A 22,612-nucleotide genomic window follows, 5' to 3' on the forward strand; every position below is an offset into this window, starting at 1 on the left:
TAGTGATAATTCTGGTGTATGGGTTCTTGACTGGATGAGCATGGAACATTTCTTTGTTCCTGCCCTTTTACTTGGCACGGTACGGAGTAATTCACAATTTATTTGTATGTTTCATTAAACATATTTTGCATTAATTAACAATTAGATAGTTTCAAATGCAACTTTATGAGAGTGAGGTGCGTATGAAGAGTGCCGCAACATTGCTATTGGGACCTCACAATGAATTGAGGGCTGTGGTCAAAGAGAATTCAAAGGCATTCGCCAACAACAAACCAACCAACCCAACCACTAGTGCAACCATATGATGGTGTTATATGGTGGTCTGGTGGTCATATCACTACTACAAAATATATATTTAACATCATAGGGGTTTTAGTTTTCACATCAGCATGAAAAATATCTGAAGTGAAAGATACAAACTGTAAGTTTTTACATCAGTTGACTTAAGCACATGAGGGGAATTCCTAGTAGCATGTACGATTTACATCAGTGCATAATTGGAATGAAGGGAAAAAAACGCGGTGGTATTTTCACAATTTAAGCGAAAACTTTGGCTATTTTTTTCACATCAGTGGTGAGAACCTGTCTGAAGTAAAAACAAACTTTTACTTTGACCTATTCATCTATCGTAATACACTTTCCCTTCCTCACTTTTTCTCACCTTTTCCATTCACAATCCACCACCGTCCAAATCACAATTGCCAATTCCAATTACAAACACAGCGCCAATTCCAATTGTCGAGGTCTTCTTCTTCTTCAATTCTGTTAGGGTTCCAATTACAGAGGTTTTCTCACACTCACATTCGTGTTCTTAGTATTCCACTCCCAGGTTCGTTTCTTCTTCTTCTTCTTCATCTTCTTCTTCTTCTTCTTCTTTGATTTTGTTAGGGTTTCATCATTCATTTGAATTTTGTTATCGTAAAACACTTTCCCTTCCTCACTTTTCATTTCATTTTTGTAGATTTCGTTTGATTTTGTTAAGGTTTTGAAAGCTGCGGCATTTTAATCAGATATAATCAGGTACTTGTTCTTCCTTTTCATTCCATATCTTATGTTTTTATTTTTCTATCAGATGTTTATTTTCATATGTATTATTTTTTGGTTTGTTTAATAGAACAATTATTATTTTTCTATCAGATGTTTATGAAATGGATTTATTTGATTTTATTTTGATTATTATTGTTGATTTGTCATAAACCAGAGCACACATTTATATGCAGAACAATTGGTTCTCAAGATAATTTTAAAAGAAATCAGTCTTGAGCATAAATGATAAATTCGTTTGTATAAGCTACTGATAAGTTATTTTGCTGTTGAATTTAATTAGGCATCGTAGGTCATTGACATAGACATAGTTGTTGACATGGTTTTAAAGTTGCTGTGATGGGGTTTGGAGAGTGAAGAATGAGTCGTTGAGATTCTAGTAAGAGGAGAAAAAGAAGCCATAGACATAGACATAGTTGTTGACATGGTTTTAAAGTTGCATTGATGATGTTAGTATAAGTGTGTGGTTTGTGTTTTCTGTTCTTAGTTTTCAGTTTCTGTTTATGTTTATGTTTCTTGAGCTATCTCTATCCTCTCACTCTCTCACTTCTATCTCATCCTTTGAGAATGGGCACAAGTACAATAACCACAATGAGGTGGGACAAGTTATTAATTAATAAGTTACGATAAATATACATTAAAAATTGAAAAGTATATGCAAATTGCTGGCTATGCCTTAGCTACTCAACTTGTTTGTCTTCTTTTGGTTCTCATCAATTCTTCATCCAATCATTTATTACTATGCACTATCCTTGGATTGCATTACACCCATTTCTAACTCGGAAGCTATACTCTATGTTTAGTGTGTGTTTGTTTATGTGATATCAAAATTTGATTTTGAGTTAATACCCAACACAAATTTATAATATTGAATTATTTGATGCAGAATAATACCCAAGTTTATAATATTTTATACCTCTACATAAATTTGTAAGGATTAGAACTACTGTGGTAAATTTTGTACATATTACCTTGATATAAACTAGAACTATAAATGATTACAAATTACCTTGATATAAACATTATGGAAAGTACTATTTTTACAACACCTTTACTTGGAGTAACACCTTTTGGTAACTCTGCCATGTTCTGTGTTTCTCTATTTTCTTGGCCTTGAGTGTTTAAGACTAGTGAAAGAACCATAGTATTACAAAATGGTTTCTATTACTATTAAACATGTTATTCTGGAGCATTGTGTATATGATTAAGGGTTTTCCCTACTTAAGCATATTTGGCATGGTATCTCTAGTGGTGTAGTATGTATGATGGATGAAGACAATTTCAAAAGCTTTGAACTTTGTCTTTTGATTTTTGTAGTAATTTATTGTTAATAGTCCCCACACTGATATGATATGATAACTTTACCTGTTTGTTGGTTTTGTTGTAGTGCTTGTCTTAGACAATTAATTAATAATATCTTGTATTTAAACAAGACAAATTTTGCATCAGCTGAGAGCTATATCTCTTGCTAAGACACATTTTTCATGGTTGACATATTATATTATTATCAATTTATTATACAAAATAGATGGCATTATCATGGATATGCGCTATGCATAGTTTGTTTTTATCAAAAACTGTCCTAGTCAAGCACTTGTTGAATCTGTTTTATTTTCATTTTTAAATGAAGACTTTTATTTGATTGAGCTATCAACTCCTTTTAATTTTACTACTTAGTGCAAGTTTGTAATCATATATTTAGTTTGATATCCGAACTTACTTCCTTTTCACTTTTTCTTGTTTTTTCCTATTGTTTTTGAGATAAGGTTTTGATTTATTAGTCTTCTAAATCTAAATTTAATCTTTAATTTGTGGATTTTTGTACTGTGATCCTTACTCTTTGATTGCTTGAATTTAAGGTTCACGACTTCGATGAAAGAGAATTTTTTTTTATTGGATTAGTTTGAAATTTGAAAAGAAAACTAGTGAAGATGTATCAATTTAGATTAGGAGCTCCATTGTGGTAGAAATTTGTTTCTTTACTTATTGGATTTTTGTACTGTGATCGTTACTCTTTGTTTTAGATTGTCACATTGTGAATCGCGGATGCTCCTTGATTGCTGATATTGTTTATTATTACGTGACTTGTCCAGCTCAATTCTCTCTTTTTGTTGATGCTGATGTTAGGGGATTTACTGCCCCACGTTTAGTTTGTCTTCTTTTTCACCCTATGTAACTAAAAAAAAAAACTTAGCCACCTTACTCACAATGACAGTTTTTGCGTGTCATCTAAGAGATTTCTAGGTAGTAGTAATCTCGTACCTCCGCGTAAGTAGTTACGTAGCTTAAGCACCAAGTTTTTTACTTGGTCAAACTCCAAGTCTTCTAAGTTCTAATAGTTATGTAGGCATCACAATTCCTTGATTCAGTGTGTTCATTTTCAGTGCGTCATTATGGATCGTAGTTGGATGAGAGCTAATCGATTAAGTGAAGAGTTTGATAATGAAGTTGAAGAATTTCTACAGTTTGCTGAACAAAATCTTCCAAACAATGATGGACTTTTCCCGTGTCCTTGTGTTTCTTGTGCAAATCGGGAGCCAAACATTACAAAGGAAGAAATAAGGGGCCATCTAGCTTGGAACGGGATTTGTCAAACTTATACACAATGGATATGGCACGGTGAAGCAATACTGCCAAGTGTATCCCAAAGAGAGAACGTTAGTGTAGATATGGATGATCGACTGGAAGACATGATACACGATATTGGAGAAGAATCTTTTAAGAGAGCGCATATGTACGATACTTTATGTAAAAACAAGGAAGAACCTTCGTATCCGGGATGCACAAAGTTTACACGTTTGTCAGCTATTTTAAAATTGTTTAATTTGAAGGCAAAAAATGGATGGAGTGATAAAAGTTTCACTGAATTGCTTCGGTTGTTGACAGAAATGCTTCCGGAAGGTAACACAATGCCGAATCGTTATTACGAGGCCAAAAAAATATTGTGTCCGATGGGTATGGAGTATGTAAAAATACACGCATGCCCAAATGACTGCATCTTATATAGAAAAGAGTTTGAAAAACATGATCATTGTTCGAAGTGCAAGGTGTCACGCTACAAAAAGAAAGACGATGATTCTAGTGATGATGCGAGCACAAAGGGTCCTCCTGCCAAAGTGTTTTGGTACCTACCAATAATTTCAAGGTTCAAGAGATTGTTCTCTAATCCAAAGGATGCAAAGAACCTTAGATGGCATGCAGATGAGAGAAAACGTGATGGAAAAATTCGCCATGTAGCTGATTCTTTGCAATGGAAGAAAATCGATTCTTTGTTTTCAACTTTTGACGAAGAGAAAAGAAACCTTAGACTTGGACTTGCTACTGATGGAATGAATCCATATGGTAATCTAAGTAGTAAACATACTTCATGGCCCGTTCTGTTGATAATTTACAACCTACCTCCGTGGTTGTGCATGAAGCGTAAATATATTATGTTATCGATGATGATTTCGGGCCCATATCAACCAGGTAATGACATAGATGTTTATCTAAGTCCATTGATTGATGATTTAAGACTGTTGTGGGAAGAAGGAGTTAATGTTCTTGACGCGTACTCCGGTGAACATTTCAATATGCGTGCCATGTTGTTTTGCACCATCAACGACTTTCCAGCATATGGTAATTTGAGTGGGTACACAGTTAAAGGGCATAAAGCGTGCCCTATATGTGAGGATGAAACATGTTTTCATCAACTGCATCATGGAAGCAAGACTGTTTATCTTGGGCATCGAAAATTTCTAAACCGTTATCATCCATATCGTAAGATGAGGAAAGCTTTCAATGGTAAACCGGAGTTTGGTTTTGCTCCAAAGCCCTTGACCGGAGAGGAAGTTTATCAACGACAACAAAATGTGGAGGTTACCTTTGGAAAGCAAAAAAAGAAGCCTGTTGTGAAAAATATATGGAAAAAGAGGTCGGTGTTCTTTGAGCTTCCAACATTCTTCTTTCGTCTAGTGAAATTCCAAAAAGAAATGTTAGAGGTGCCACCAAGATGAAAAATATGACCAAAGATCTGAAATCGGGTGTGAAACCAATGTTCAACTTTAATCTAGAAACTGGGAGGTGTTATGGTCCAAATTCTGCAGAGTTTAGGAGTTATGCAACATTTCTTGCTCGAAGTAAGTGTAGTATTTTAATAGATGATTGGAGAGCGGTTGATGCAAGCACAAAAGATGCAATTTAGGTTGATCTTCAGGTATTATAGTTGTATTTTTAATTCAGCATTTACTATTTAATTATTGTATTTATTGATCTTTAGGTACTAACTCCAAATATTTGATGTATATATAAGCATTTTGTTATTCCAGAAAGTGATGATCCAAAAAATGATCCATTGAAGAAAACATGGATGGTGTTTTTGGGGGCGCGGTGGAACGGGTTTAAGGCACAACTCACATCGGAATATATTACACATCCCAATCCTGAACGCCCTCCTCCGTATGTTACGTATCCTTTTATTAAAGAACATATATGGAAGAGGTTCCTCGAGTCTCGAAATACCGATGAATTTATGGTTTGTAGTAATTATATTTGATTTTTTATTGTACATATTTTTTATTTAATCAAATCAATTTAGTAATGATTTTTTTTTATGATAGGCAAAAAGTCAAAAGGGTAGGGAGTGTGTGGCTAAAAATATTTATAGACATACATTATCTCGTGGAGGATATGAACTGCTTCAGGAGAAAATGATGAAGGAAAAGAGAAAAGTGCTAGAAGAATCAGGAGATGTAGATGATATATTAAGTGATGATCTAAGTCTATCTCCTCCGTCACGTCATGATACATGGAAGAGAGCAAGACAAAAGAAAGGGGGAGAGTATACATTAGAGGCTGCAAAAGTTGTTGCTGACAAAATTGTAAGTTAGTTATTTTATGTAACAATGATTAGTGTTCATAGTTAACATAAACTTCAAACTCAGGTTCTCTATAGCTTATGACAGAATAGTAGCTATATAATTGGTTGTGTGAAACAGAGTGTTTGCAACAAATTTTAATTCTTGACTGGTTCGGTAAACCTTCTCTGTAGTTTGAAAAGAATCACATTGTGTAGTACTTTTTGTAAAGTACCTTTCATTTATAAAAAACTGAATTTACTGAATTTTATGTAGGATTCTCTAGTTGAAGAGACTGCCAAAGGCACCTTTGTTCCACAAGGACGTGACGATATCTTAACAAGGGCAATTGGGATGAAAGAGCATGGTGGTCGTGTTCGTGGTGTTGGTCCTGGTTACACTCTGAGCAATTACTTTGGAAGGTCTTCACGCCTTACCCAAACCATAGATGTTAACCAGCATCTCTCACAACTTCAAACAAATCTGGAAAGACAACTTAAAGAAAAATTTGATGCACAATTTGAAGAAAAGATGGCCGTCGAACGTGAGTTGATGCAACAAGCATTTCTGGAAAAACTTAAGACTATGGGTTTCTCCCAAACCTTGCAAACAAATGAAGAAATTGAGCATAGTAGTCCTGAAAAAGTTGTTGTGCATGGAAGCACAAAAGGTTCTTGTACCGCTGCACAAGAAAATTACAAGGAGGACTTGACCATCGACAACGTTCAAAAATTGTTGTGCATGGTTTTGAGAAGTGAAGAAGATATACGCATACCATTAGAACATGAGCCAAATACCGCAAGGTTTTTTATTCCAGCAAGTTGTATTAGACAGTTGTTGGTGGGTAATGCTTGGCTTGACTTTTCTATTCTACAACTTTGGTGCACGTAAGTACATTTTCTTTTTTACTATTATCAATATGGATTAGTAGTATATCCACAATTCAATATTTAAGTGTTAATTTTAAATTTGTCTAGGTGTATGCATCGTCTCTGTATCTCGACAAATAGATCGAAAGTGTTTGGGATTTTGGACCCAGTATGCTTGGATTTTAATCCAAAAGATCATAATACTAAAACTAAAGTTCAGGGACACATACAAACTAGGTTGCGTGATTTGAACAAAGTGTGTTACTTAGCACCATATCTATATAAGTAAGTATATATTTAAATTATTTTTCTTATTTATCTTTGATAGCTTAAACCTTAATAATTGTTCTTCTACGTGTGCAGAAGACACTGGCAGTTAATAATTATTTGTCCCAAGGACAATAGTTTAGTTGTCCTTTGTTCAATGCACCAAGATCTTAATGAAGCAATGATTAAGATTGTTTCAAAGTAAGTGTATATTTTACGTTGCATTTGATATATTACTTCCTACAACACTAAAATGTATAACTTTGATGATTTTTTTAATTTGGTTAACATATAGAGCTTTAGAGGTTCATCAACTTGCTCAGGGCAATAGAAAGAAGGTTAAATGGTTTCGTCCCAAAGTAAGTATGGTTCTTGTTTATCCTTAATTGTTCCCTGTATATTTTCCGTATGATTGTTTCTTGTATTAAAAGTGGAATGTGTTTGTCTGTTGAACTCTGTTGAACTCTGTTGAACATGATTAAGATATGAATTCTTGTTTATCCTTTTACTGTACATTCACATGGCAGTGAAACAATATAATCTTGGAACTCTGTTGAACATGATTAAGATATGAATTCTTGTTTATCCTTTTATTCTTGTTTATCCTCCATAAAAAATTTACAATCTTCTCTCTCATTCAGTAGCTTAACATAGTTAGAAATAGTAGCCAATTGAAAACATATAGGTTTAGGGAAAAGCAAATTGTTGTCACCAAGGGTGTGTTCGTTTCTTAGCTGCTCCACTACTAAATCAATTAAGCTAGCATGTCTAATGCTAATTATAATGTGATGATATTATATGCTTATATAACAACATCTAAACTTTGAAAACAAGACTAAACTCAAATTATTTAGAAAGGGTAGTCTGGTAAAGTAAAAAAATTCACTGAGGTAGCTAGACTTAGCTTGATTACATTAGAACAGTTGTCCCATACAGAACAGAGTTAGATCTAGGATTCCATTACATGGACTCGCATGCTTCTGCTTATAAAAAGCTGGAGAATATGTGCCGTTTTTACACTACTTAACCAATAATTCTTTTATTTAATGTTCTTTCCTTTTATTTAATGTACTTAACCATCATAATACAATGCTAGCCAGCTACGTATCCTACAGTGCTAAATCCCATATTTTAAAGAAATATGACAGTGACCAATGCTTCTAATACATGAGCAAACATCATATTAAAGCTTGGTTTCATGAATAGATACTGTTGTAAACTCAAGTCATTATAGAATGATAGATAATAAACTTTTTTTTTATATGAACTAATCACTTTATAAAAATGGCCATTCATTTGTAGCCAAGAAAGCAACCTAATGGCAATGATTGTGGATACTATGTGATGAAGAATATGCTAGATATCATCTCTGCTAATATTACTAACTCTTGGATGGAGGTATTTTAATTTTATGATAACATGTTTATACTATATGTATTGCCAAATATACATATCCTTATTAATATTAATTACTTATATTAACCTACACATTGTAGATATTCAATGATCCAACGCCATTAACTGATGATGACTTATATGATTTGCGAAACCAATGGGCAACTTGTTTTCTTGACTTGTATAAGGCTTAGGATTTACATGGTATGTTTCAAAGCCAATCTCATAATTTGACATTTGTAGAGAGTAGAATTTTGAACGGACTTGTATCTGTCTTAATGTGTGGTGGTTTTGGTGTGTCAAGTGCGTCTGCAGTTGAGATAACTTTTTCAATTGATTTTTTTTTTTGTAGCTGAAAATTGATTATGATGTGGCTGAGATGAGACATTGCCGATGCTTACGACTGAGATGAGATGAGATGCTTTTTGCAGCTGAAGTTTAGCGTATTTACGATGATGATTCTGATGTGGATTATTTTTTGTTTGAAATTTCTACTTAAGTTGTTGGATTATTTCTACCTATATTGTATTCAGATGCCTCTTTTCTAGCTTGGAATATTGACGTGGAAAATTGAGGATTGATTATGTAATATCCAATTAGATAATATAACTCTTTTTTTTGCATTAAAATTATCCATAATTTGTTTTCATTTTATTACTATAAAAAAAAAGCAGGGGTCAAGCTTATTTGATAAGCCATTTAAAAAAATTAAAAAAAAATTATTTCACTACAGTGGATTTGAAAAAACTGATGTGAAATATACGTATTTAACTTCAGTGTCGAACGTACAACTGATGTGAAAACTGTTGGGTTAATTTTCAAAGTGCGTCTATTACATCAGTGCAAGGGGACCTGATGTAGAAATTCAATATTTCACATCAGTTGCAACCTGATGTGAAAGGATACTGACTTACCACATCATGTCAGTTTACATCGGTTACAAACTGATGTAAAAAGTCAATTCCAACTGATGTAAAAACTAATTTCTGTAGTAGTGTATGATCATATATTTTGTGTGGACTAGAACATATTATGAGCATGTTACCACCACCTCTAAGACAATGTTTTTTTTTTTTGTTATAATTTTGAATCTGCATTTGTACTCAACTCATTTTTATGTGTGTCCACTCCAATACTCTATTTTGGGTTACTTATTATGCTCCACTTTTTGAAATATGTATTGGATTGGGTTGTAATAGTTGGTATTAGGCTCCAAGTGACAAAAAAACACGCTTTAATTGTGTGCTACAATTTGATTCTGCTGAATTCACCATGTAATGATTATAATTGTGTTGATGTTGAAACTGCCTTGTCTATTTTATCACGCTGGTATATTGTGACTTTGTTAGTATGGTTGTGTGTAATGCTCACAATCAGTAATGAACAAATTTGATGGAATTTAATTAAGTATTCATTGAAATACCAAGTGATCAGGACAATAATGAATACAATTGGTCAAAAAATTAGATGGCTAAAGAAGAAAGTAAAGCAAAAGAATTATCAAAACATGTAGACATTTGAGTTTCTTAAATATTCTCAAACTCACGTTGATATACATTTAACCATGCCAATATAAGCAACTCGTTACAATTCAATAAAAAAATAGCCTAAAGCATATGACATACAGAACAAACGCAGTCCATAGCCTAAAGCAGGCAAAGCATGTGTTATGCCTACATTCTCTCGAATTGTGCTCACTAAATTGTATTATGCGTGTCCGAATCATATCACCGCATGAATAATGCCAATCATATCAAGCCTGCTGATTATACCAAGGTGACTAAATGTGACTAAATTTATGTTCTCTGCCAATTGAAAATGGTGGTCACAAATTGACTAAATTTAAGAGTTTGTTCGGATCTCTGCCAAACCATTCAATAAATTCACAAACAAAACATGCAACACATTACATATTACATATTTAATCACACCAAATGTTATTGATTTTTAGGCCAAACTAACAAAATAGATTCAGATATTACATGTTTCAGTGATTACCAACACCCATACAGTAATTGGGTTCCAAAATTAAAATAACATTATAAATCCCAAAATTAATCATAGTCTCCATTCTAATAATGTCAAAGCTTATGAATAAGAAGTAAATTAAAATACATCTAAACAGATTCTCAATAATCAAGTATTCTAGTGCTAGACCACCACTTCATAATCACCACCACTTCATATTCTTTAGGCTCTAAGAAAATCTAAATTGTGCAGATCTGTTAAAACAATTTGTTACCTACAATAAAAGTGAAAATACAAAATTAAACTTCTTACTGTCAATTGAAATGAGTTGAAATATGTAACGCTATTATATTTAAAATTTTAAGTACCTTATCAGCCAAGAACTCAAAAAATATTATACTGCAAACCAGTTAAAAGACATCCTGCAATCATCAACAAACATAGTTAGTGATTTTCATAAATTTAGGGTCTATGGTGTAAAGCTAACTTATATTCATAACCTCATGATTAAGCAACAAACGTACCATATCAATGTTACAGTCGTCACTTTCATAAATGTCGGCTTCATCGTCATGGTTCAACAATTCAAACTCTTCATCCTGTGAATTACAATGGTTCACTTTGAAACTGACAGGATTTTCTATTGTGACATTCTCTACCACAAATTCCACACCTTTGTGTCTTTCTTTTAGGGACACCAGTGGCGGTTTGAGAAGAAGGTGCAGATATTGCTCCTTTTCTCCTAACCCGTGGGGGGTTCCCTAAGCTGCATTCAGGTTGTGATCCCAACGTCGAAGAATTAAGTCCATTACCCATGGCAAAGGATTCCAACCATTGAGTTTGATTCTCTACCATATCATTCGTATTACGAATTTCTTCTGGATTACCACATGTAAATGCAACATTTACCATCCTCTTACATCGCTCTACTACAGTCACGTAAGTAGTAACAAACGTCGGGTCTCTTTGTCTAGAACTATTTGCATTTGCGGCGTTTACGGCATCTTTGACACCTTTAGTCCATCTTGTCAGAATAAGAGAATTAGGCATGACAACAATATTCAGTTTTATTAGAACAACTATTATATGTTCACATGCAATACCCAACGTCTCTAACCTCTTACAAGAGCAACCAAATGTCAACTTTTCTTGGTCATATGAAACCTGCCAATCAATATCTTGTCTAGGGTATTTAGTAACTATGTAGGTGAAGATTGGACCTCTTTTCACTCTCTTTTCATTATTGCAACGACAAGCCCTTTGCAACATCGGTCTAAACAACATAAACACACTCTTGGTGTAAAGGCTAGCAGCTGATCTCTCTAAAGATTTGTGTTCAGTTTGAAGGACAATTTCACCATACGAAGATGCATAATCATATTCAATTTCTTTGTACCTCAAGTGATTAAGCCAACGAAAAAATTGTAGCAAAAAATCAACCAAATTGGTTAGGACATTTACATATTTTCCGAATTCCGAGTGCAATCCTTCACATCTTGAAGTAGTCCTAAAACCAGCAAAAAACTTGCCCCAAATATGTGCAGTGGCCCACATCTTTCTCTTTTGGTACATCTCAATCATCCAACTATTTTCCTCCAAACCAAACTCAAGCACAAGCTCTTCCCATTTACGATCAAACTCAGCAACATCAAAATCACCCAACAAACATCGCTTAAACTTCACAACAAATTAAATCACCCAACAAACATCGCTTAAACTTCACAAAAAATTGGAGATTTTTAACATTGGTAGTTGCATTGCGAATAAGATGCCACACACACAACCGGTGATGAGCATCAGGAAATACATTTTCAATTGCATATCTAATAGATAAATCACCATCAGTTATAATAGATACATGACATTTACCATCCATTGCTTGCACAAAAGTTTCCAACAACCAAACATATGACTCTTTCGTCTCATCCTCGACAATGGCACTACCAAATATGACGCTCTTGTTGTGATGATTTACACCAGAAAATATCACTAGGGGTGTATTGTACTTTATTTTCTTATATGTAGCATCAAATGCCAAGACATCACCAAACAGGGAATAATCTATTCGAGAAACTCCATCACACCAAAAAAGATGCTTAAGTGACCCATCTGCGTTCACGGCATGCTTCCAAATCATCATGTCATCTCGAGTGCACATCCCATCGAGGAATTCAAGTGCCTCATCAGTATCAGATCTCTTACCCTTCCCTTTATTTTGTTCATTGTACATGTCTCTTCTTGAAAAACTTAAATTTTCGCACCCACCAGCTTATGTAGCAAAATAACCATATATGCGCGACGTAGGGATGCCAGATGTCCTCATGGTTTTCATTTGGTATTTGTCATGCTCAGTCATCTTCCTATGGGCTGGTAACATTCGCTGATACTTATCATCCAAAAATGAATGATTATAGGCATCATCAAAATATTTAACATACCAACGATCACTTTGAAAGTTAATATGAACTTGGAACTTCGCTTGAAAACCACACCTACTATTAGGTTTATGCTCTCTTTTCCTAGTATTAGTTTTGTTATACTTATCATCACTAATGCCTTCCCTATGGCAAAGAAAGGTTTGTTGAACTATTTGTCGGTTAACAAGGAGGTAAGGGGAATTACTACTAATATGTTTTAAAGATTTTTCATAAGTTATGTGCTTAATTGATTATATGTGACTAAATAATTGGCTAAAGTGCACTTCCCCCCCCCCCCCCCTAACTTTCAAAAACTTGCAATTTTGGCCCCCTACGTACAAAAACTTGCAATTTTGGCCCCCTAAGATTTAGCCCCATTGCAAATTTGATCCTTTTGGTCAATTTCGACCTATTCAACGCCTGCGTGGCATGCCACATGTGTAAATAATAAATTACACAAAATTAAAAATGCCATAAAATCATTTTATAAATTCAATAAATAAAAAAAATCAGAAAAAATTAAATTTATAAATTAAATAAATAAAAAAGGATATTAAATAATAAAAAAATTAGAAAAAATTAAAATTAAAAGGAAGGGAAATGAAAAAGGAAGCGACGTGATGAATTCCAAAATGCTTCTTCTTCTCCTTCTCCTTCACCAAACTCTCGCCGGATTTTATCTCCGGGAAGAGTCTCCCCCCTTGGAAGACACCGCCGCCTTTCCCAATGGCAACCCCTCCTGATACAACTTCGCCACTGTCAAGATCTCGTAACTTCCGTGCACCTTCCTTGGACGACGGCCGCATTCTCGCCGATTATAACATGCAGAACGAATCCACTCTCCACCTTACTCTTCGTCTTCGTGGTGGAGCTAAGAAGCGTAAGAAGAAAACCTTCACCAAAATTTCTCACAATCGGGTCAACATGAATCTGGGTCGGGTCAGTTTCTGGAACTGAAGCTGAAACTTTTGCTGCTGAAGAAGTGGATGATGTTGATGGAGAAGATGAAGATGGTGTTGTTGAACGTTTAGAATTTGATGAACGTTTTGTAACTTTTCTTGTTCCAACACCAACTGGTATGTTCCTTAAAGCACCACCTTTTGTCCAATATCTTTCGCAATTTTTGCAAAAATGACGTCGTTGTGAGAGATTGTAGTTGTTGTAGTAGCATAATTTTGTGTTGCTTGATTCACAACATGGACATTTGAGTTGTTCTTGTTCTGGTTCTGGAAAATTTGGTTTCATGGGTTGAAATGTTGTTGGGTCTTGCATCTTTATGTCACTAAAAGGTAACAACTTGAATAAAAATAAAACTAAAAGGTAACAACTTTGATTAGAAAATGAATACAATATTGTGCCTTTTGAATTTAAAAAAAAAATTGAAGATTGTTATGAAGACATCAAAATTGAAGATTGAAGGTTTTTTATTCTGGGTTTGGGTTGGAAGAGATGACGAATGATGAATGTGTATTATTTTGGATTTTATTTTAAATTTTTTCTGATTTTTTTATATTATTTAATATCTTTTTTTATTTATTTAATTTATAAAATGATTTTATTATTTTATTATTCTTTTAATCCATTATTTACACGCGTGGCATGGCACGCAGACGTTGACTAGGTCAAAATTGATCAAAAGGATCAAATTTGCAATGGGGCTAAATCTTAGGGGTCCAAAATTGTAGTTTTTGTACTTAAGGGGCCAAAATTGCAAGTTTTTGAAAGTTGGAGGGGGGGGGGGGGGGGGGGGGGGGGGTGCACTTTAGCCTAAATAATTCTATTTGTGAGAGTTAATTTCTCGATGATATGTTAATTTCTAGCAATCAGGTACATGTTAAAGGGCATCGACTTATATGTGTTTTAGTTAATATAATTAGGAGTTTTTGAAAATATAATACATAAGTAGAAGAAAAAGTCTTGTAAATGATAAATTGATTAGATAGTTGTATTATGTTTATTTGGTATTACTCTAGTGTAAGTAAATGAGTATGTCAATTTTATATAAGTGTTATGTGAATTCGATGTACGAAATAGGTTTGAAACATATGAGTAGCGACAAAAGTCTCCATTATGATTCGACGCTATAATTTATAATATTAATCGTGATTAAAAACTTCTCTTAAGAAGAAATAATCGAAGAGAGATAGTTGTATATCACCTTATTAATTTTACGGTATCAACCTAATAAAACCTTATTCATAGGTATGTTGTAAAGAAGAAAAACTTAGGAATGCAAAACCATGCTCTCTAACTTAAGAGTATAACAATATGAATGCATTTCCTGGAACATAAGTATATAGATATAACATATATGGATATACTATAAACTGTACGTGTAGTTACTTGTTAAAATAAATGCATATGTGCTGGTTTAACTGAGTTACAAGAATTCATACTTGCTGAAATTCTTATGCATATACATAAATGAAAAAAAAACATGTACTGGTTATCACTTGCTGAATTATTATGTGCTGGTTTCAATATCCCTATGGCCATTAGGAGTTTTTGAAAATATAATATATAAGTAGAAGAAAATGTTTTGTAAATGATAAATTGATTAGATAGTTCTATTATGTTTATTTGGTATTACTCTTGTGTAAGTAAATGAGTATGTTAATTTTCGATAAGTGTTATGTGAATTCGATGTACAAAATAGGTTTGAAACATACGATTAACGACAAAAGTGTCGATTATGATTCGACGCTATAATTTATAATATTAACCGTGATTAAAAACTTCTCTTAAAAAGAAATAATCTAAGAGAGATAGTTGTATATCACCTTATTAATTTTATGGTATCAACCTAATAAAACCTTATTCATAGGTAAGTTGTAAAGAAAGAAAAAAAACTTAAGAATGCAAAATCGTGCTCTCTAACTTAAGAGTATAACAATATGAATGCTTTTCTTGTAACATAAGTATATAGATATAACATATATGGATATACTATAAACTGTACGTGTAGGTACTTGGAGCAGGAGGAGGTATTCCACCCGAGGAGGAGGATCCCGATGAGTACCTGGAGGAGGGAGAGTTCATTGGGGAAACCCTAATGGCCATGTTTAGATATGACTTCTAGTGTGCGGGAAAGAGTTTAAGAGTGCTAATTAGTTTGTTGTATACTTGGACCGTCATAATATTCCTAAAGGCTCAAAAACCCTCTGTAAAGGCCTAGGCGCCCTCCAGAAGGGCTAAGTCGCCCTCTAGAAGGGCTCAGACACCTTCAGAGAGGTTATCCAGGCCCAGGCGCGTCTTCCGTAGGACGCCGCCTTAATTAGTCTCCAGGACCTTTTAAAAACCACCCAAAATATGTAAATACCCCTGTTACTTGGGAACCAAGCAACCAAAGCCCAAGCCCATAGCAAGCTATAAATACCTCTCCTGAGAGCATTCTCAGGGCATCCAATAATCAGTCTAAACCCTAGAATCCTAGTATTCCTTACCGTACTTTTTTGCAAGTACAGTTGGCGCAGTCTGTGGGAAAAGGTAAAACTAGCCTTGACCACGATCTCTCTGGATCGCAAATCGCGATTCCGAGAACTTGAAACCGCAAAGCATCCAAACCGTAAAAGCCTTTTGCGATTTGGAAACCCTGCCCTTTTTCAGCGACCTGGATCACACCTCACGTACGATCTAGAGAAAAGCCTCCCATCATGGCAACGCAAGAAGAGTTGGAGTCTATACGAACCCAACTCGCTCAGCTTAAGGAGCACAACGACGCCCTACAAGCGTCGATGAAAACCATGCAGCAAAAACAACTAGAAGAAAGGGGCGAGTCAAACCATGGTGAGATGGACGACCCAGAACCGCAACCACTGGCCACCGAGATCTGGGGAGCGCAAGTTCCAGAAAACTTCAAACCGCCTCATCTTTCCGTCTTCGATGGAAAGAGCGACCCTATGGAGCATGTTACAGCTTTCAACACTCGCATGTCCGTAGTCGGAGCCCCGGACTCCCTCAAGTGCAAACTATTGGCGGGCACTCTTTCAAAAGCCGCCTTACGATGGTATATGAATCTCCCACGTTTCTCTATCATCAGCTAGCTAGACATGACAAGGAAATTCATCCAACAGTTCTCAGCCAGTCGCCATCGCAAAGTTCCCGCAACCAGCCTCTTCAACGTTCGCCAGGGACACAATGAGTCCCTATGAGACTATCTGGAAAGATTTAACGACACAACCATAAAGGTAATCAACCCCAACCAGGAAGTATTCGTAGGCGCCTTCCAGAACGGTTTGAAGGCAGGACAGTTCAATGAATCACTAGCTCAAAAACCAGCCGATTCCATGGAGGAGATAATCGCCAGGGCTGACTGTTATATAATAGGAGAAGAAAGCAACGCCGAGAAGAGGGCCAGAGATGCTAAGGAGCAAACGTCTAATAACACAGATCGGCGACCTTATCAACCACCGGCGAACAGAGACCGAGTTCCCTACCGAAAAATAAATTACAGGCCTTACTCGCGTCCGGAAGAATTCACCCCTCTTAACACGAAACCAGAACGCATTTTAAAAGAAGTCTACGAGGCCAAATTAATCCCAGATCTGCCTACACAGCGATACGAGACCATGGGGAAAGACAAAAACAAATGGTGCAAGTATCACAGAATTCGGGGACATGACACTGACTCGTGCATACATTTACGGCAAGAAATTGAGAAGCTGATACAGAGTGGGAAATTGAGAGGGTACGCTCAGGATAGGAGGGGCGAGAACGGGCAAAAGATAGAAACTAGGAAGAATGAAGGGAACGAAGAGAAGAGACACACGCTCAATACCATCTCAAGTGGATTCTCAGGAGGAGGAGAGTCCAATTCGTCACGAAAGAAATACGTCAGACAGGTAATGTTATGCCAAGAGTATGAGACACCAGCTTCTGAGCGTGAACGTGATATCTCTTTCACTACTAAGGATTTCCGGGACGTCGTACCACATGAAGATGACCCCATGGTTATCACTCTACAAATATTCAAGTGGGATGTGAAGAGGGTACTGATCGACCCAGGAAGCTCGGCGGACATCTTATACTACGACACGTTCGATAGGATGGGATTGGACCCAGAACAGCTACAACCTTTCAGAGGAACCCTGGCTGGATTTACAGGCGAGCAGGTACATATAAGGGGTTACATCACGCTCAAAACAACTTTTGGCAGCGGCTCTCACGCAAAAACTATTCGGGTAAGGTATCTCGTCGTAAACTCGCCAAGCTCATACAACATTATCATCGGTCGCTCCGCCTTCAACCTCTTGGGGGGTTTCCTATCCACTAAATTCTTAATCATGAAGTATCCTCTAGACAACGGAAGGATAGGAACCATCCGAGGCGACCAGAAACTCGCCAGAGAATGCTACCACAACAACCTAAGATTGGAGAAAACTAAGAAGAAAACCAGTGACGAGAAAACACACGAAGTTAACATGATAGATCTTGATCCTAGGGAGGACTTCCAGCAAGAACGCCTCGAGCCTATTGAAGACTTGAAAGAAGTGTCCATTGGTCCAGAAGCCCATCAAACAACTAAGACCGACACGTCTCTAAGCCTCGAAGAAGAAACCGCCCTCATCAACCTGTTACGACGAAATTTAGATCTTTTCGCATGGCACCCTTCCGAAATGCCAGGAATGGATCCCGACATTGCCTGCCACCACTTACCAATCAAGCCTGGAGTAAAACCGGTAGTACAACGAAAGAGGAAGATGGGCGAGGAAAGAAGGAAAGTCGTGGATGAAGAGGTGAAAAGATTGGTCGATGCCCACTTCATTAGTGAAATAAAATACCCTACATGGCTGGCCAACACTGTTCTTATGAAGAAAGCAAACGGAAAATGGAGGATGTGCGTAGATTACACAGACCTAAACATGGCGTGCCCGAAGGATCCTACCCACTCCCGAATATCGACCATTTAATTGACAGTGCCTCAGGATACAACACTCTCAGTTTCATGGACACCTACTCTGGTTACAACCAGATACGGATGGACCCTTTAGATGCTCCCAAAATGGCCTTTATGACTAATACCAAAAATTACCACTATGAGGTAATGTCTTTTGGTCTCAAAAACGTCGGGGCCACTTTTCAACGGTCTATGGACACAGCCTTCTCCCGTCAAATAGGACGAAACCTGGAGGTATACATTGATGATCTGGTAGCAAAAACAAAGGAGGGGCATCACCATACAGATGATCTGGAAGAAATTTTAGGCTAAGTAAGAAAGTATAGAATTCGTTTGAACCCAACAAAGTGTTCCTTCGGAGTGCAGGCCGAATTTTTTTTAGGTTTCCTCTTAACAAGGCGGGGTATTGAAGCAAATCCAGATAAATGTCAGGCGATTATCAACATGAGAAGCCCCTTCAGCATCAAGGAAGTCCAGCAACTGATGGGAAGACTGGCCGCCTTATCTCGTTTCTTATCCTGTGCTGGCGACAAAGCTTTCTCCTTTTTTGCTTCCATCAGGAAGAAAGAAAAATTCGAATGGACATCGGAGTGTGAAGACGTTTTTCAGCAGGTGAATTTTTTTATCTAGCCCGCCCGTTCTCCAGCGGCCAAGCCCACACTCCATCCTTTTACTATACCTGGCGATTTCTGAAAACGCCATGAGCACAGTACTGATAGAAGATTCGGAGGGAGGAGAAAAACCGATTTACTTTGTCAGCAGAGTGTTCAAAGGCGCCGAACTTCGATACCAAAAGATAGAACGCCTAGCGCTGGCCCTAGTCATAACAGCAAGGAAGCTTCGTCCGTATTTCCAAAGTCACAAATCGTGGTGAAAACAGATTATCCCATCAGACAAGTCCTTGGAAAGCCAGACTTGGCGGGTAGGATGGTTGCCTGGTCCATAAAACTTTCAGAATACGACGTCCAATTCGTACCAAGGGGATGCATCAAGTCTCAGGTCCTAGCAGATTTCGTCATGGAACTCACTTCTCCAGCCCAGGAAGCAGCTCCTTTCGTGTGGCTTTTGTCCGTGGACGGCTCCTCCAACTGAAAAGGAAGCGGCGCAGGCGTAATCTTGGAAGGACCCGATGATATTCTCATAGAACAATCCCTTAGATTTGAATTCAAAGCAAGCAACAATCAAGCATAGTACGAGGCACTCATCGCCGGTATGACCTTGGCGCAAGAAATGGGAGCTGAAAACTTAAGAGCAAAAAGCAACTCTCAGCTGGTAACAAGCCAGATCACGGGCGAGTACCAGACAAAGGACGCCCAACTTGTCAAATACCTAGGAAAGGTGCACGCCCTCGCCAAGAGATTCATTTTCTTTGAAGCGATATACGTGCCACGAGAACAAAATTCCAGAGCCGACCTGCTAGCAAAACTCGCCAGCACCAAACGACCGGGCAACAACAGAACCGTCATCCAAGAGGTAATCTCGACGCCCAATATCAACATTGAAACGGTTCACCACATCGCCGAAGAAAGATCCGGATGGATGGAGCCATTACTTAGATACTTAACTGGTTCCTTTACTCCCAGTAACAAAGACGAAGAACAGATAGTCAGAAAGAGGGCTTCAAAATTCGTCATCATCTCGGGTAAACTCTACAAACGAGGTCGAACAAGTCCCCTGTTACAATGTTTAGCTGAGAACGAAACTCACCTGGTACAACTTGAAGTTCACGAAGGCGTGTGCGGCAGCCACATCGGAGGGCGGGCTCTGGCTGCAAAGCTCCTCCGTGCAGGGTATTACTGGCCCACCATGCTCCAAGATAGTTCAAACTTCGTCAAAAAGTGTGATAAATGTCAAAGGTTCTCCAATAAGAAGCACACCCCAGCCCAGGAATTGACCTCTGTGTATTCTCCCTGGCCCTTTCACAATTGGGCAGTCAATATTGTTGGACCTTTCCCTCTCTCCCCTGGACAATTGAAGTTTCTCATAGTAGGAGTTGATTACTTCACCAAGTGGATCGAAGCAGAGGCAGTCGCCAAGATAACGGCTGAACGGGTTAAAAAAATTTACTGGAAGAAAATCATATGCCGTTTTGGTCTCCCAAAATGCATAGTCTTAGATAATGGAACTCAATTTGCAAGCTCAGCAGTGGTAGATTTCTGCAAACACCTAGGGATACAAACAAAGTTCGTTTCCGTAATACATCCACAAGGCAATGGGCGAGCTGAATCAGCCAACAAGGTTATTCTTAACGGAATCAAGAAGAAACTGGAAGACGCCAAGAGCTTATGGGCAGAACAACTCCACGAGGTAAGTTTGACTGTCAAATTTATTCCATTCCTCCAAATTAATATCTTTCAAATTAACCCCATTGCTTCAAAAATAATAGTTGCCAAATCAATATCAAACTATTATACTCTATATGAATGCCGTAAGTACAGGTGCTATGGTCTTACCATACTACTCCTCATTCTACCACCATGGAGACACCATTCACTATGGTCTACGGCGCAGACGCTATGCTCCCAGTCGAAATAGATACCCCTACTTGGCGACGAGATACATTTTCAGAAGAAGGTATCACTTTTCGTTATTTGTATAACTAACGCTTTGTGCATGCAGGAGAACTCCTTTATTTTTTTACTCATTTATGAAACATGAAATTCATAAGTCATTTCTTTCCAAAGCAAATGAAGTAGGTCTAGCGGTTAGCATGGATGTGATTGATGAGGTGAGAGAACAAGCTCACATCAGAGAATTTGCCGCCAAACAAAGAGCAGCCCGCCGCTACAACTCTAAGGTAACGCCCAGAGAAATGAAGGAAGGCGACCTAGTACTGAAGCAGGTAGTCGCCCCTACAAGGATAGGAAAGTTGTTCCCTAACTGGGAAGGCCCGTATATAATTCGAGAAAGGTGTTCGCATGGAGCTTACAAGTTGGAACTAAGCGGAGAAGCTGTCCCCCGCACCTGGAACATAGCTAATTTGCGCCATTACTCTAGTTGATTCCCTGCTTGTTATTTCTTTTCATAGTTTATTGTTCTCAAATAAGGATGGCATAGGACCACCACTATGACTATTGTTACTTCTTTGAATTATTAAATAACATAAGGTAAGGGTAGCACTCTTTTCCCCTGTAAGGGCAGGGGTTTTTAACGAGGCACTGTCTCCTTTTTTCAAAAAGGTTTCGTTTTTGTCATTACATCAAATATCTTTATCAAATTTGTAAATGCAGGCTCCACTACAACATCAACCCTGGAAGGGCTCTGATGCTCGCCCAAAACGCCAACCCTGAAAGGGCTCTGGCGGGGTTCGACTGGAAATTACATCAACCCTAGAAGGGCTCTGATGCTCGGCCGAAACGCCAACCCTGAAAGGGCTCTGGCGGGGTTCGACCGAAAATTCCGTCAACCCTGGAAGGGCTCTGACGATACATTAAACATCAACCCTGGCCGGGCTTAGACAAACTAAAATCTCAAGTCTCAAAGAACTTAAGTGAATCATCCATGATACCCATCATGGCTTAAAGAAGTTAAGTCTCAAAGAACTAAAGCAACACAAATAGGCTCTCACCAAAGCCCTATATACATGAGTAACGCACAATTAACCAAAATGCAGCATAAGTTAAATTGAAGTTGCCAAACAATTCAAAGACATTAAGAAAGTAAAAGTTATCCACAAGGCGCTTCGCAGAGCCGCCGAATTTAAGTTACAAAAAAAAGACTACGACAAAACATTATCACTCGTCATCAACCAGCTCTCCATCAACGATCACCTTAAACGGATCAAGTTCCTCCACCTTCGCGTCAGGGTTGAACAAAAGGACTTGTTCCTTAGCACGCCTGAAACCTTTCTCAAAATATATCGCCAAGGCTCGCCTCCCCTCGTCTACTGCCGCCTCTGACTTCTCCAACGCAGCTTTATTT

At 37.3% G+C, this 22,612-nt stretch overlaps 3 protein-coding genes and 1 long non-coding RNA gene across 5 annotated transcripts; 2 read left to right on the forward strand and 2 right to left on the reverse strand.

Moving 5' to 3' along the window:
- The first annotated feature begins 984 nt into the window (after nucleotides 1–984).
- LOC146905893 (uncharacterized) lies at nucleotides 985–5,124 on the forward strand. The gene is made up of 2 exons (XM_085725729.1): nucleotides 985–1,020; nucleotides 3,429–5,124. Exon 2 carries the CDS (start codon nucleotides 3,438–3,440, stop codon nucleotides 5,037–5,039), a length of 1,602 nt encoding a protein of 533 aa, XP_085581855.1. The 5' UTR covers nucleotides 985–1,020; nucleotides 3,429–3,437; the 3' UTR covers nucleotides 5,040–5,124.
- Nucleotides 5,125–5,355: 231 nt separating this feature from the next.
- LOC146905894 (uncharacterized) lies at nucleotides 5,356–9,039 on the forward strand. Of its 2 annotated transcripts, XM_085725730.1 has the most exons (9): nucleotides 5,356–5,557; nucleotides 5,643–5,903; nucleotides 6,156–6,766; nucleotides 6,857–7,033; nucleotides 7,112–7,216; nucleotides 7,311–7,374; nucleotides 8,318–8,413; nucleotides 8,512–8,614; nucleotides 8,763–9,039. In XM_085725730.1, exons 1-8 carry the CDS (start codon nucleotides 5,393–5,395, stop codon nucleotides 8,602–8,604), a joined length of 1,572 nt encoding a protein of 523 aa, XP_085581856.1. In that variant the 5' UTR covers nucleotides 5,356–5,392; the 3' UTR covers nucleotides 8,605–8,614; nucleotides 8,763–9,039. The 2 variants fall into 2 exon arrangements, with proteins under 2 accessions (XP_085581856.1, XP_085581857.1); XM_085725731.1 differs by lacking the exons at nucleotides 8,318–8,413; nucleotides 8,512–8,614.
- A 1,329-nt stretch (nucleotides 9,040–10,368) lies between these two features.
- On the reverse strand, nucleotides 10,369–10,847 carry LOC146905895 (uncharacterized). Its single transcript, XR_015019985.1, has 2 exons — nucleotides 10,747–10,847; nucleotides 10,369–10,652 (listed from the first exon to the last, which is right to left on the reverse strand). It is a non-coding gene; the product is annotated as an uncharacterized LOC146905895 (long non-coding RNA).
- Nucleotides 10,848–10,984: 137 nt separating this feature from the next.
- On the reverse strand, nucleotides 10,985–12,608 carry LOC146905896 (protein FAR1-RELATED SEQUENCE 5-like). The gene is made up of 2 exons (XM_085728671.1): nucleotides 12,186–12,608; nucleotides 10,985–12,055 (listed from the first exon to the last, which is right to left on the reverse strand). The coding sequence occupies exons 1-2, from the start codon at nucleotides 12,606–12,608 to the stop codon at nucleotides 10,985–10,987; spliced, it is 1,494 nt and encodes a 497-aa protein (XP_085584797.1).
- Nucleotides 12,609–22,612: the final 10,004 nt, after the last annotated feature.

This window comes from Medicago sativa, chromosome 7 (assembly GCF_051527215.1).
Source record: "Medicago sativa cultivar Bolivia chromosome 7, Bolivia_mono, whole genome shotgun sequence".
In the NCBI taxonomy this organism is placed as follows: domain Eukaryota; kingdom Viridiplantae; phylum Streptophyta; class Magnoliopsida; order Fabales; family Fabaceae; genus Medicago; species Medicago sativa.